The sequence below is a fragment of the Heterodontus francisci genome, chromosome 13 (genome assembly GCF_036365525.1).
Source record: "Heterodontus francisci isolate sHetFra1 chromosome 13, sHetFra1.hap1, whole genome shotgun sequence".
NCBI lineage: Eukaryota > Metazoa > Chordata > Chondrichthyes > Heterodontiformes > Heterodontidae > Heterodontus > Heterodontus francisci.
The window spans coordinates 79061792-79078416 of NC_090383.1; the positions used below are offsets into that span (position 1 = coordinate 79061792).

General features: G+C 41.2%; 1 protein-coding gene across 1 annotated transcript in view; it reads right to left on the reverse strand.

Annotated features, from left to right (window-relative positions):
* The window catches only part of ush2a (Usher syndrome 2A (autosomal recessive, mild)), a 1262450-nt gene that overhangs the window by 142120 nt on the left and 1103705 nt on the right, over positions 1 to 16625 (reverse strand). Inside the window, exon 81 of the mRNA XM_068045693.1 lies at positions 10292 to 10646. Within this exon, the coding sequence (XP_067901794.1) occupies positions 10292 to 10646 (355 nt within the window). The remainder of the gene's footprint in view (positions 1 to 10291; positions 10647 to 16625) is intronic.

Here is a 16625-nt window from a genome sequence, read left to right on the forward strand (position 1 = left end):
TAATCTATCACATTTTGTGTGGCAGCATGACTTTCATTTTATGCATTCTGCACATATGTGCGTGGGTTGCACACCGGAGTCATTATCCAAGTGGTCAGTGGGCAGCCCTTGTTGCCCCGTAACTACCCTTTGGTTTTCCCTGGTGACTCAAATGCAGCTAGCAGAATGGACTGCCACAGAATAAAGGCATCATGATTGGTGCCAGAATACCAGGTATTGACCTGCATCATTGTCTGCCTATGGTCACACACAAGCTGGATGTTGAATGAGTAGAACCACTTTCGGTTCCAGTATGGAGCAAAGTTGACATGTGGTGCCCGCAAAGCGATGTGCATGCAGGCAATGGCACCCTGCACCATGGGGAAGTCTACAATCCTAGCAAAGCCGCATGTTCACTCTGCCTGTTTCTCTCTGGCAAGAGAGATGAAATGTACTCAGCTCTGAATGCTGTCTCCTCTTAAGCAACAGTGGATGGCAAACCGTAAGATGCTGCAAATGTCTCCGACTCCAGCCCGGAAGGAACCAGACACATAAAAGTTCATCATCAGGGTCACCTTCACAGCCACTGGCAATGCTGCCCTTGCCCTACTCTGAGTTTGCAGTTGTGGCTGCAGCAAGTGGCATGTTTCAGTGAGCAGGTCTCACACATTGTTCCTCACTGAGGTTCAGGGAGAATTTCTCCCTAAACATCTTGGTCAGATATGGCTTCCGCTGAGAGTTTTTCTCCCCCTCTTTCTCCTTCCTCTTCCATCAGCTTGTCCTGCTCTGCATGTCCCTTGTTCATTTCTAAGTCATGCTGTATCACAAGGAGAATGCTTACAAGTGCACCCATGTCTGGAAGCAACTGATTTATGCAGATGCTTTGCAGTCAGCAATAACTCCTTGAGCACCTGTCAGACCATTCCCTGTAGATTTTTGCAACTTGAAAGAATTAAAAAACATCAAATGCTTGTAGAATCATGGCAACAGCCAGAACAAATCAACCAGCAACTAACCTGTAAATGGTTGATGATCCCTTTAAATAGTGCTGGTGGGTGTGGGGGATCAGAGTCCTACCGGCTGCTGAACACATGTTCAGCTGTGAGAGGATAAGAGGTGAGTTAGATGGAACATTGAGCTCAAAATAGCACCACTGGCATCAAATCGGCGTTGCATGCTGATTGGCATCCTGATCTGCCTGCTCTGCATACTCCCAGTGATTGTTCACTGTGCCTATGTGAACCCCCAGTCCAACATGGCATCTGATGCAACTCACCCCAAAAATGTACAACATGGATGCCATTTTAGAGGTCTGAGGGCACTCGTAGAGCCCAAAGAATGGGTGCAAATAATCCCATTTTCACACCCATATACTACAACTTAACCAGATAGTCTGTCTCTGAGGAGGTAGTTAGCCTTATTTTTAAGAAGAGCCTGTCTTGGCATCTACTCTGAGCATGAGAACATTGATATTAGTAGCAGTTGAGATATGGTCAATCAAGGTATTCTTTGGAAGAAGCAATAGTACTTTCTAACCCGTTTTGTACCCACCAATGGTAGCAACTGTTTCCTTCTATCCTTCTAATACAAACTCACCAATCACTCAGGTAAGGCTGGTAAACTAAACCGTAAGTTCTTTATTTGAAGATTACAATAGTATATACACACTGATGGAAAGTGCTTACTAATACGTCTTACTTAGTCAACTAACACAGTCCAACAATGGTGTCATGTGACAGATGGCATCATATCCTGTCTGATAATGCGTACAGATTATGGACATACCCACTTAAGGACACATTACAACAACAACAATTCGTGAGGACCATTTGATAGTGCATGGTTATTGCTATCAACTTCTTTCTTTCTTAAGTCATAGCAGTGGGGATCTAGAAGGAGCTAAAGATTGGGGAACATGCTATAGTAGTAGCCAGTTCTTAATACAATGGGCAAGTCAGAAATCAACACAGATAATTCTAACTGTTCCCAGTTATCGCTAACAGGAAGGTATTACCTGGATTATGATTTATGCCAGTATTGTTAGAGAAATACTCAGATCTACAACATAACTTGATTATTACATGATTGTATTGAAGCTTACTCCTTCCTATAAAATCTTTCCTTTTCAACTGTATAGGCTGTATTGAATTGGGGAATAAAAGATGCAACACAAAGACCCTATTAATCTTTCTCTATTATTCTCCTTAGAAAGTCTTAGGATGCACCATTATCCAAAGTCCATTCACATTTACCATTCCAAAGACAGTTGCAATGCATTTTTACTTTTATAATTTGCTTTTCAAATTCATTATGTTAACAACTAATTCAATAACTGCTGTGGCTGAAATGTAAATATGAAAAATGTTTGCTCAACAAGACTATCTTAATATACTTTCATTGGTGATAAGACTACAAATTTCATATTTTTGGTTCAAAAAGTGGCTGAAATTTAAAACTGTAAAGCACCGTGTAACTGTAAAAATAACTCATATTAGTGCATTGTACTTACTTATTCAGTGCAGTGTCTTGCTGTTCCAATCTCTTCATAAAACACTGGGGAGGGCCAACTCCTAAGAGTATTGACCTCAGGGTCACTGCATACTGCTGGGAGATCCAGCTACAGTACCAATTTCACATAGTTTACTGTGATTGTATTCAACTACTTGAAGTACCTCAAAACGTAGTCAAGAGGTCAAGAGGCTGCTAAGGCTGAAAATGATCAAAATTTTGCATTGATCTGTAGCTGTCAAGAGCTGATGTGAGCTGAAGTACAGAGGCAACACAGGAAGCTTCCAGAGAAATGTGTGCACACATTGCCTTTGATTCTTAAACCTTTTACACTTAAAGTGACTGGTGCCTAATGTGTGATAATTTTTTTTTGTTGATTTCATATGGCTGTAACAGTATTTTGACTTAGATTTGCTTTCTGTTCACAGGCAACTGTGATGTGTGGCCACAGTGTTGTTAAGCCATTATATGCCCTTGTTTCTACAGCATCATTTTCTGTTACTACTTTGGAAACACTTGTCATGATGACCCAAATTTTCCACTACCACACTTTATTTTGTCCTATTTAACATTATTATTTCATGGCATCCTGGTAATAAGCACCTTGAGCAGTCATCTTGAGTGAGAGAGCCAAATAATCTGAGCCACCTTTATGCTTGCTATCCATACTGTTGCTTACTCTGCTCACAGGACCTATGATTCAGGCTGAGCAATTGGAAGGATATCAACTTGCCTCTCATAGTCTGAAATAGAAATCTTTGCACATGTGGATTTCCATTCTGTGGCCTACTGGTAACCAAGAACTGAATAAAAGCACCCATCTACCTTAGGTGAGTCTGAAAGATGGGCAGACCCTATAGCTGTGGAGTACTAACTCAACATTTTGATTGGAGTTCAAGTTTGCAATCAACGTGCCAAGAGATAATACAATATTAAATAAGACAAAATAAATCACAGTAGTACAATATTGGATCAATAAACATTTCCAAAGCGGTAATTGGAAATGTAGAAATAAGGGCACTCAATGGCTTAATGACCAAATATTTAAGTCATAATTTTTGCTACCTTTCAAAAATTAAGAAATTTCCTGGCTTACTTGTGAAAACACATTTTGTTCACTTAATTATAAAGTAACATTAGTGTTGTAATTCACTAAACAGACTAGTTGGAGCAAATTGGGGGTGGGGAGTTGTGGTGGTGTGTTGAAGTATCCAAAATGCTGGAGAATGTGCTGAGTGATTATAAAGAAAGTAACACATTAGGTAGATCAGTTTAGTGAGCCCTGCCATTGAAATAATAATGAAACCTATCTCTGAGCAATTCAGTTACAGGTTCTCTCACACATACTGTGTTTACCATTCTCTGTGTAATTCCAAAGTATTTCATTTGTTTAAACTCATCTTCTTGTATTTGTCATTTCAAATTCACCAGAAAGGACAAATTTATGTTTGTGCCTAGCATGCTTTATGACATTTAGAACACGGGTGCCAAATGCTAACTATTCACCTTATCAATAATGTTTCCTCTAAGCTGTGTGCATGTGCAGCAAAGCAGTAATCGTGAAGGTACCACACAGGCAGCTCATAAACTGTCCCCTTTAAGTAACTGCGTATGTACAGCTGTGCAAGAAAAATTAAAAGGTACCATGCATTGAACTAAACAGGCCATGCACAACAAAGAAAATTTAGAGGGATCATTGTTTATCATGTTCCCTGGATTGTCCAGAATGACTTAATTCTAGCTGGCCCAGTTAGCACAGACTGAGATTCACAGTCACATACTTTTTCTCTTTGTCTTCCTTCTTTGCATGAGAATGCTGTGGAGGCAGGGTTTATGCAGCATTCATAGTGCTTTATTAAAGTTATAGCGAACACTACTACAGGACTACTTTACAGAGAATTCAAACTTGGGTCTTTTAATAGCTTAATAATATTTAATACTTTATATATGTCATAAATTTTTGAAACCCTGGAATTTTGATACACTTTTTATATGGTCAATTCTGAAGTATGTTTTCAAACCTGTTCTTATTTAATATACAAGTTGGTATTACAGACATAGACATAGAGGTGGCTTTTCTCCTGAGAGCAGTATCTGGATAGCTGGTTGGCTAAATTTCTCAACTCGTTGGTTCATTTGTATCCTAAATAGGTGTCTAAGCTATTGATGGCATGCTTCTTATGTTAGTAATGGCACATGTTTATGGTTTGCCACTATTAAGGGGTAATAGGGCAATAATGATGTAGCATATCAGTCTCTAATGGTGTTGGCATTATAAACATGGCTCTTTAACATTGCTGCATTATGTGAGTTTGTGTCCTTTGTGTTGCGCAGATATAATAGGATATTCAACTTAATTTGGTGGTGCAAAACTGTGCAATGTACCACCTGCACACAGTGAACTGTTTTTTGTGTTTCAAACAGAAATGTGATTTGCATTGCAATTGACGATGATGCACAGCCCAAGAATACATATTTCCCATTGCATTCTGCACAGCAGTCTGGATTACACCTATTTTTGCATGTAATAAAATGGAAATTATGAAAAGGTCTTTTAAGAGAATTCCTATCAAGTTAGTGTTCAAGCTGATTAAATTGAAAGCATGATGGTGGAAGGTTCTATGAAAATATTCTTCAGCTATCAGACACCAACCTGCTTAAAGAGGCTTGGTTTTTAAAAAAATATATTTTTATATTCATGTTCATGTTTTAGGAAGTATGAAATTGGTTCTGAGTGGAACGTTTTTTTAATGTTTCTTATTGTTCTATGTAAGAAACTTGGATAACTAGATCCAATCTTTTAAAATTCCATTACTATGCAGTTGAATTAAAAAAGTGCTAGTGCAGCCCCAATGTATTATATTTTAACTATTTAAAGAATTTATCTTTAAACAGTCTTAGATCTTAATCAAATTTACTAAAATGTTGAGGGAATATTGAGGGAGTTGAAAATTTAAATAAGCTTTATGACAGATAGATTACATATAATATTGTATAATATAATGGCATATGATGATTCTTGGGACCAAAGAACAGCAAGAAAGAAGTTCTTGTCGATGATAATGATGACATTGAAAATTGAGATAATATTTTCACAGTTCATTTCTCATGCATGGGGTATATTCGCTCTTTATGCTTAGTAATTTTCAGAATTATAATTTTAGGTGCCTTTGTGTAAATATTTTATATAATCTTAAAGATTTGTATACTTAAGTTACAAGGGATACTCAGTCCTCAAAAGGTTAAGTACAACAATACTGCAAAGATTTCTGAATGCTCGTTTTCTCTAACTTCTGGTTTCTTGGCTAGCACAATTATTTACCTACTGTTGACACTTTTCCTAATGTAAATCTAACAGATTGTTACACATGCTGTTGGCATTCATGTTTTTTTTATTTTTTAAACAATGTCCTTCATGTAACAGTAGTTAAATACAGCAGAAGGACATCATTAGAGCCATGGTTAACTGTAATTTACACCATTAGGAAGGCAGCACAATTTTTATTGCCTGGCAATTTTCTCACTTCAGTATTTGTACCATATGGCTCAATTTGTGTAATAACCTTAATTTCTGCACCCTTCAGGTCTGCTTCATCTCCTACAGAATCGGAATGCAGTTTAGCAGAAAGGGGACTGTCTATACTTCAAGAGTTGAGATTAATAATCTGTCACGTCCTGTTCTGGTGAAGGAATGTGAACAGCAGACAGATGGTATCTCTACAAATGACTGTCAGAGGTCCTGATCCAATCAATACGATGTATTAATACATCTCCCATCGCTCCTTCTCTAGGGGCTGCAAAGCACATCTGGAAAGTTCTGGGGACTGCGGTGCTGAAAGCTGATTCTTTTCAGAATCAAACTGAGTCCAATTAATTTTTCATGTATACTTGATAACCATTTTATAATGAGGTGTGTACTTCTTGACGGATATACAGTGGCAGTACAGACCGCCTGCATTTTCTATCCCCATTCAGTCCTCTTTTAGCAACCAATCCATTAATCAAACAATCTGGCATGGAGCTGAAACCTCAGCTCAGTGGTGATCAATACCATCCTAAAAAAATACAGAGACTGCCTCTAGCATGCATGGCTATCTGGCCATTATATCAGCTACTGCTTCAGGAAAAATAGTGTTGCCATAATTATTTTCTAGTTATAAAAAAGCTGCCACTGCACTAGATTTCTCTTGCTTTCCCTTTATGCTTTGCAGTGTACTATTTCTGGTCAAATGTTTTACGACCAATTTTTAATTAACATTGTAACTGAGTTTATACATTTGCTGATAACTAAATGAATTAGGTTTTTATAAATAGCTAATATCATCAGATGAAAAACATAACGAACAGTCCATCGCAACCAAATTATATTGATACTGCATATCAATGCAGCAAATGTAAAATGAACGACTGGATAATTCAAAATCTTTCAAACTCTAGAATGCATTTCTGACATTGAATGCTTGTGAAAATGACTCTAAGTCATGATTTTTTTTCACAACATTTGCAATTAGTACAATCTTTACTGACTAAAACATGGTTTATACATCATACTAAAATATATTGATCAATGGTAATTATTTGATATGCTGTAGACTAAGTATTATTTTGAAGATTTGAACTTGTGCTGTGCAGTCACAAAACAGAGTGGTTATTTGCCCATTGAAGTAAATAAATAAATAATCTCTAGTCCAAATGATTAGTCCATTGGGGTTAATGGTCTCAACTTTAATAAAGCTGTCACCTGCCAATAACAGCCACTAACTCCCATCCTGATGATATTTCTAATATATTTTGCAGGTTATGATAGAGCAGTTAGAGTGGTCAACTGTCCATAACAGCTGCTGACTTTTAGCTCTGAAGTCTCCATTAAGTTTGATTAGCTTTGAACTATGACGATGTGGTCATCTGTTCATAACATCCATATATCTCCAGTCTTTACAATATCCACATTATATTCTCTGGGCTCTGGAAGGGCAGTTAGACTGGCTTCCTGCCTATGAGGACTACCATTCTAGATGTTACAGTGTCAATTTGAAAGAAGAACTGTGTCCATCTGATTTGCCAAGTAACTAAAAATGTTGTAAAGGGATTTATCCATATGTTTACTCATTCATCCTTCATTCTAGTATTTATGATTTAAGACTGCCAGATGGAGGCGTCAGGAAAGATATTTTGTGCAGAATTTTCCTGCAGTGGTATCATGCATGGGCTGTGGATTGAATTTTCCATTCATGAGTTTGCTGAGCTGGAACATGAGGCTGAATTTTACATTAGGCAGACAGGAATTCGCCTCCGAGGTAAAAGTTGGTGGCGAACCCACTTCCGCCTAGCTCGGGGATCCGTCCCGCATTTTACAGGTGTCTGGGCTTTAATTGTCCCGAGGCGGGACTTCCACCCGCTTGAGGGAAGAAGTCCCGCCTCAGTGAGCTGCCGGCCAATCAGCGGGCCGGCAGCTCTTAGTTCCAGCAGCGCCACCAGGAGCGGTGGCCACTGCTGGGACTGCAGCCCAGCTGACCAGATGGAGCCAGGAGACAAGGTAAGTTGGGCATGCCTCACCAGGGAGATTATTCCTTCCCTGGTGAGGCTGGAGTGGTCGTTTGGGGGGAGGAGGGGGGGTGTCTTGGGTCCCAGGGGTGGGTTGGGAGGCAGGGGCGGTCCTCAATCGGGCACCCTGTGGCTGACTGCCATGGCCCCCCACCTGCGCGCGGAAAGGCTGGCAGCTATTGCTGGGCAGCCTTTCACGTCCCCAGCAAGCCCACTTGCCATGGGTAAAATACCCATGGAGGCGGGCGAGGGCCCTTGTGGCTGTTAAGTGGCCATTTAAGGACCTTGATTGACCTCGGGCAGGTGGGCCATTCCCCCCCTCCCCCCCTACCCCCCCACGTCTGACCACCGTAAAGTCGACCAAAGGTGGGAGTGGGGCGGGTAGGCCTCCCGGAGCCTCCCACTCAATTTAATGTCATCCCACGCCACCATCCGACCCACTGGGCGGCTTAAAATTCAGCCCATCATGTCAATATAGGGTGGGTTGAATTTTATGGGTGCGCCGCAGTTGCAGCGTGCATCCTGCGCAGATGCGCCGTCCCTGAGCCCCCACAATATTACACGTGGCGCCTCATTTAAATAGAGGAGGCGGAGCAGCTGCCCCAATGACGTAAGGGGCGGCGGCCGCCACCCCGGCAGCTGTGTCCGGCGCCACCGTGCACCCATCACCATTTTTAAAGGGATTTAAGCCCTTACAATGTAGTTTTAATTGTTAAATGTGCAGTCATCGGGAAGTTTTATTAGCAATGAGTAAAGATGTTGAGGCCCTTCCCCAACCCCCTCCAATGGTCATTTAAGTGGCATTTATTCTCAAAAAACAATTTATTCCCTTCCCAAACTTTCTCCCCAAACTTTCTAAATTTTGGTCTCTAACCCCTTCCCACCATCCCAACATCCAATAAAAATTGATTTCCCTGCTCCTTCACCCCTCCTGCCCTGACAATTTTATTACTCCTCCCTCCCCACCGGGTTCTTGCCAGGAATGCCGTATGGAGTTCCGAAGGCGCGCGAAACACGAACGGTGGCCATAATATTGGAGTGGGACGGCCACCGCCTGCATCTAGGTGAATTTGCATTTCATTAGGCCTAATTTTAATATGGAGATGAAGGGCCCACTGCCTGGCGGCGGGGGGGGGTCGCACTGAAGTCCCACCGCCGCTATTAATATGCAGCGGGCCCTTTTCGACGTCGTGGGTTGAGGCGGGCCTCTCCCCGCAGCATTTTACTGGCCCCTGCGCAGCGACCTGTGGCATCGAGGGGCCGCTAAAATTCAGCCCGATGAAACTACTAGAAACTTATTATGCTGATATTGTGTAATCTGCAACAAGATTGGAAAATTCAACTTCTAACAGCCAGGAACAGTTGGTTTAAAGCTTTATTTCTAGCTAAAAACGACAAAGCTCAGTATAGCAGTGTATTCATCCCCATATTTGCAAGGATCAGTTATTCCACTTTTTTGGGGCATTTTGCTTACTCTTATCTGTTGCAACCTGTTGAAGTGCTTTTCAATCCATTGACTGGTTCAGTTTATGCCACAGGTTCAATTTTATTTCTTCTGTTTCCAGCTGATATCAGTTTTTGACAAGTCACAAGTTAATTTACTTGAGCCAAGAAATCCTATTTTCTTCGCATAAACATTTACCAGTACTATAGTCTAATGCATTTATGAACCCAGCAGTCCTGGTTTTAACCCAAACTGCCTGACGGGCAACATAATCGGACCTGGCAACTTGAATATACCTAAGGCAAGGGGCTCATACCCTATTTAAAGCATTGCTGTTAAAATCGGAATGCAGCACAAGCTCTGTCCCTATTTTAACCAATTGCATGAACTGTTCTCTTCAGGTGTGACTGAGGGTTGAAATCTATCCTTTGACAGGGTTTACACATCTGATCATAGAATGATAGAATGATCTTGAATTTCTTATCTGATAATGATTTCCGAAGAAAAAATTAGCTCTGGCAGGTTTTCCTCTTGCTTTGTGAGATGCTATCTGTCTTTTTATCAGTGTCACATGGTAAAATGTGAAAACTGAGATGGTGTAAATGCAAGGAGGGAGATTTAAACTACAGGCAAACTCATATCCAGCCTAAAGCCCTAATCTCATCAAAACCCAAGAAAAGTACTGATCAAATGCAATTCATTAGATTTCAGGTGGGCATATGAAATACAATCCATTAGAAAGAATATAAATGAAAAAGATTAAGAAATATATTGATTGAAAAGTTAAGCAACCTAGGTATTTTCCCTTTGGCTTACCGGCATTGTTATTGCTGTAACTGTAGTTGTGTTAATTGTTGGATCATTTCTTTTCTCTTGGTAGACAACACGATATTGAGAAATAACTCCATTAGGAAAGCTTGGCAGGGTCCAATGCAATAAGACAGAGAAAGCACTTGTGGCTTGAGTAGAGGGAGCAGCCATGCCTTGAGGAGCTGCTTCAAGGGTTTGTGCGAAAGCCCACAGACTGTCAACTGATCCCCTGGAGTTAAGAGCTCTGACACGATACTCATATCCAGTGTAAGGCTGAAGCATATCTGAAACATCTATAAACTCCAAAGCACCTTCAGACCAAATGAAAACCAGCAGTTCTTCCTGAGTCCCAGCAGGCCGTCTGCAAATCAGACAGAAGTGAAAACATTTATTCATTTCATCTAAGCAATCCTGAAAGAAAATAGGTTGACCGTATCTCATTTTATTTATTTTAAGAGGAATTGTGCTTGTGATGATTATTAAACATTTAGCCTTTACTAATAACAAATGATTGATTTTATTTGACAAAGCCAGTTTTTTCTTAGGAGAAAATTTGGTAAACGTGAATGTTCTGACATAAGAACAAGAAATGCTGTAAATACTCAGCAGGTCTGGCAGCATCTGTGGAGAGAGAAGCAGAGTTAATGTTTCAGGTCAGTGACCTTTCATCAGACATTAAGTTAATAAAGCAACATGGACCATGAAGGCCTCTATTGTTTCTTTTTGTTTTGTGGGACAAATATTAAACGTAACTTGCACCTGAAGAAAATGTAGAAGTGCATTTGCTCCACTCCAATCAGTATTTGTTGCAATTTTAGTAAAGTTAAATTCCTGCTGCCCCCTCCAGACGCGAACTTCACAGAAGTTCAACATGTGAGTTTAACATAAGATGAAACTTGGTACACAGAACAATGACTACTTAGCTTGATGGAGAAAAAGACTTTCAATTTCTGAGGACTTTCTGTTGTTGAGCTGCCGTTGGAAGTGCAGTGGAATCTGCCGTAACTTCTTTGGAAATGCAACAGAAATCTGGTTAAGACTCATAAATGGGGCTTCTGTCACACTTCTAATGAAGTTATAGAAGTGCAGTGACACAGTGGGCACAGTGGTTAGCACTGCAGCCTCACAGCTCCAGCAACCTGGGTTCGGTTCTAGGTACTGCCGATGCGGAGTTTGCAAGTTCTCCCTGTGACCGCGTGGGTTTCTGCCAGGTGCTCCGGTTTCCTCCCACAGCCAAAGACTTGCAGGTTGATAGGTAAATTGACCATTGTAAATTGCCCCTAGTGTAGGTAGGTGGTAAGAGAATTGAGGGAAGGTGGGGATGTGGTAGGGAATATGGGATTAATGTAGGATTAGTATAAATGGGTGGTTGATGGTCGGTACAGACTTGGTGGCCGAAGGGCCTATTTCAGTGCTGTATCTCTCTATGACAGAAAGTGTGATGAATTCAGAGCCATAATTGCAGTTTTCCACACAGCAGCAATTTAGGGCATTTCCATCTGTGTGCTTGTAGCTGCAGAAGAGAAAGTTTTTGAGGAGTTTTGAGGCTGGAGATCTGGAGATTCTGCAGAAGATCTCCAGAAAAGATGAGATCAGTCACTGTCTAGAAAATAACTGCTTAATGTTTGGTAATGAAATATTGTTCCAGAGTAAGATAAGAGGTATCATTAGACAGTTGGTGTTTGGCCACACAAGATTATAGACTCTGCCACCATAAAACTTTGATGCCTTCTTTGTTTGCAGTTTTAATGATGAGGTCTGGGCTAGAACTGAGGGAATGAGTGCTGCAAGTTCAGAGGGAGATAGGTTAGAGTGAATAAGGACAATGAAGAAACTGAGGTGGCTGATATCATAGCAGCAGACTGAAAGCAGGCAAGAGACAAGAGGAAGGGATGCTGGAGGATAGAGAAGTTTTTTTTTATTCATTCATGGGATGTGGGTGACGCTGGCCAGGCCAGCATTTATTGCCCATCCCTAATTGCCCTTGAGAAGGTGGTGGTGAGCTGCCTTCTTGAACCGCTGCAGTCCTTTTGGGGTAGGTATACCCACAGTGCTGTTAGGAAGGGAGTTCCAGGATTTTGACCCAGCGACAGTGAAGGAACGGCGATATAGTTCCAAGTCAGGATGGCATGTGACTTGGAGGGGAACTTGCAGGTGGTGGTGTTCCCATGTATTTGCTGCCCTTGTCCTTCTAGTTGGAAGGTGCTGTCTAAGGAGCCTTGGTGCATTGCTGCAGTGCATCTTGTAGACGGTACACACTGCTGCCACTGTGCTTTGGTGGTGGAGGGAGTGAATGTTTGTAGATGGGGTGCCAATCAAGCGGGCTGCATTGTCCTGGATGGTGTCGAGCTTCTTGAGTGTTGTTGGAGCTGCACCCATCCAGGCAAGTGGAGAGTATTCCATCAGATTCCTGACTTGTGACTTGTAGATGGTGGACAAGCTTTGGGGAGTCAGGAGGTGCGTTACTCGCCTCAGGATTCCTAGCCTCTGACCTGCTCTTGTAGCCATGGTATTTATATGGCTACTCCAGTTCAGTTTCTGGTCAATGGTAGCCCCTAGGATGTTGATAGTGGGTGATTCAGCGATGGTAATGCTGTTGAATGTCAAGGGGAGATGGTTAGATTCTCTCTTGTTGGAGATGGTCATTGCCTGGCACTTGTGTGGCGCAAATGTTACTTGCCACTTATTAGCCCAAGCCTGGATATTGTCCAGGTCTTGCTGCATTTCTGCACAGACTGCTTCAGTATCTGAGGAGTCACGAATGGTGCTGAACATTGTGCAATCATCAGCGAACATCCCCACTTCTGACCTTATGACTGAAAGAAGGTCATTGATGAAGCAGCTGAAGATGGTTGGGCCCAGGACACTACCCTGAGGAACTCCTGCAGTGATGTCCTGGAGCTCAGACGATTGACCTCCAACAACCACAACCATCTTCCTTTGCGCTATGTATGACTCCAGCCAGCGAAGGGTTTTCCCCCTGATTCCCATTGACCTCAGTTTTGCTAGGGCTCCTTGATGCCATACTCGGTCAAATGCTGCCTTGATGTCAAGGGCAATCACTCTCACCTCACCTCTTGAGTTCAGCTCTTTTGTCCATGTTTGAACCAAGGCTGTAATGAGGTCAGGAGCTGAGTGGCCCTGGTGGAACCCAAACTGAGCGTCACTGAGCAGGTTATTGCTAAGCAAGTGCCGCTTGATGGCACTGTTGATGACACCTTCCATCACTTTACTGATGATTGAGAGTAGGCTGATGGGGCGGTAATTGGCCGGGTTGGACTTGTCCTGCTTTTTGTGTACAGGACATACCTGGGCAATTTTCCACATTGCAGGGTAGATGCCAGTGTTATAGTTGGGGGACAGATGCATGATGGGGCGTAAAACACAAAGGAAGCACAGGGCTAAGGGCAAAGGAAGAAAGCTTACACCTGGAATTTGTTTTGATGGGGGCATAGGGTGATGAAACTGAATCTCTTGCTGAGGACAGATTGTTTGGGGTCAGGAAGGGGAAGGTCAAAGGGAATAAGGAAAATCCAGCAAAGGATGATTAGAAGCAGAATAAGGTTAGAAGTTGATGAAAGATGTTGGATTTAGAGGCAGGCTGGCATCCAAGAGTAGCTTGAGTATCTGGTCCTTGTCATCTCAAAGGAAGAAAACAAGTTTTTCGTTAAACCATCATATGAGGCAAAGGATGATATGGAACTGAAGACCAGCACAGCTATGAAACAAAGTGAATCAGTTCTGTGGAAGAGCAAGGTCATGAGTATACATGTGCTGGCTCATAGTGAAAAGAGTAGATTTCATGATGTGTGAGAGCACTGGTTAAAAGAGCATTGAATGCCATGGAGATATCAATAATCGTGGGTGGACATGACACAGAAAGGGTGAACTTTGAGCTACAATCCATGTAGAAGAGTTGGAAACATGTGCTGAGAAATAAGATGTGGTTGTATAACAAGGACTTAGCAAATACCTGATTAAAAGAAGAATGAATGGAGGAAGAGGAAGAAGAAGAAGAAAGAAACCACAATGGAAGGAGGAACAAACTTGTTCAAGACTGGCATACCTGGAAGTGAACGGTTAGTAAATTAAATAATACAAGTATAAAGCAAAATGCTGCAGAAGCTATAAATCTGAAACAAAGAGGCTTCACACTTCTGAAGCTATTTGCACATCCTTTTTACCTTAGTGTTTTAATGTTTCCATAATTGAATTACTTGACTGAAATGGCCTGTTACATCCTTCCACTCATAATTCCTCTTTGTGTTTGTGGAACCGTGTGGCACATTTGCTCTGTTTTTGCCGACATAGTAACAGCAACTGCACTTCAATAAAGTAATTCAATGGCTGTGATATGAAAGGTGCTGTAATAAATGTCAGTTCTTGCCTTGCAATGTAATGGGCAGATTTACGTACTTTGTTCATTTCTGTTCACCATGCTATAAAAAGCATGCACAAGCTTTGTAAAAGATGCAGAGAAGAGCAACAGAGTTGACCCTGAATGTACTGAGCAAGTACTAGATTAGAGAATTGACTCAAAAGCTTAGTAGGCAAAATATGGAATGGCATAGATAGGGTAAGACCAGACCATTACTTCAAAATATGTCAGGAAAGCAGCAACAGAGGGCATAAATTTAAGTTAGTGAGAATAATTTAAATATAGAAATTAGGAACTTCTTTCCTCAGTGATTACATGATGAAATAATCTGCCAGTCAGGACAGTAGGGACAGAACCATTAGGGAAGTTCAAAAAGAAATTGAATGCTTTAATGGGATGCTGAGGACAGTGAAGAGATTGGATTCAAAGGAACAAATGGCCTTTTGTCAACCTTGACAATTGTCCTTTTTATGATCATCAGGCATCATGTAACAGGTAGATTTATTGCCTTTCGAAACACAAATAAAAGGAAAATGAAATGAATTACAAAAGAATCAAAGAGAAATAAAAATGGAAAATTTAAGCAAATAGCAGAGCCTTGTTCTTAAAAGAATAAATTATTAACATGCTTACTAGAGTGAATTGCGGCATCATTCATATCACTGCATTCTCTTAAGGGTATTTTATTTATGGAGATAAAATTGTATTGTTACTAGTGGACCTCCAGTAGTATTACACACAATGAGTCAAAGAATCTGGGTCTACAAGTTTGATTATGCCCGAAAATAGGTGGATAGGGAGGCGGGCTGAATACTGCATGCATCCATTCAGATGGACCACGGGAGATTCTTGCTGACAGCTTATTATCAGCTGACAGGTGTGAAGCCAACACTACCTGAATTGTTTATTAGCTGTGCATTTATTTGGGGGTGGTGTGGAAAATTGGGCATCATTAACAACACTTAAAAGCAGCCTTCTTCTCTCAAAGGAGAGAGGGACCGTAACTGCAGTAAGGAAGAAAGGCTTAAAACTTGTGATAGAAACCACACCTGCCAAATGGAAACATATTAATTTCATCATATGGAACATTATTTGAACGTGTATTGAACATTGAAAATAACTTGTTTAAAAGGACCACAGAGCAGTGGCTGAAAACATGGCTGCACATTTGCATTCTGACAGACTGTTGCCTAGAGAGACAATGGGAGCGCTTCCTGATTCAATTTGCCAGATGGGTTTTGTCAATAGTGATGATCAAAAGATATTGAGAGTCATTGTCTATGTAAGAGCTAGCACTCCACTTCCCCCCCACTGATTGTGTCAATAAGCTTTGATTCTTTGGAATCAACAAACCTCGCAGGCAATGCTGTCTCAAACAAAGAGCTAGTCACATGCCTAACCTGCTGGACAACCTGGGAATTGATTGAATTGTGCTCACAGTAAAGTTTTGGAGGCAGATTGCAATTTGAAGACCAAAGAGAAGCAAGGCCTTTCTCTGTCTCACTCAGTCTCTCCCTCTCACGCAAAGTTCCAGGGACCCATGGAAGTAACATAAGCCTCAAGACAGAAGACCCATGTAGCCTTCTGGTACCAGCAAAACAAGTTTGAAAGTTTGCACTGGGCCCCAATGAGAACTGCAAGACCTAACTCCAATCAAAGGCTTTGCATCTAACCCAAAACCAGTAACTGAATTCCATCTACAGCTTCAAACCTTCCCCCTTTAATTCTTTCTCCTCCTTTGTATCTATTTGTGTATATGTTTATCGCGTATGAATGCTAGTTTGGTTGCATTGCGCATTTTTAGTAGTTTTAACTGAGGTAGAGTGTTAAGGTTAATAAACTTACACCTTTCTTGTTTAAACCTGAGAAAGCCTGTCTAGTTGATTCCTTTAGGACTCACTGTGGGGAAGCTAAAAACACCGTGTTTTAAAAGTTAAACCCTTTTACTGCCAAATCAGGAAA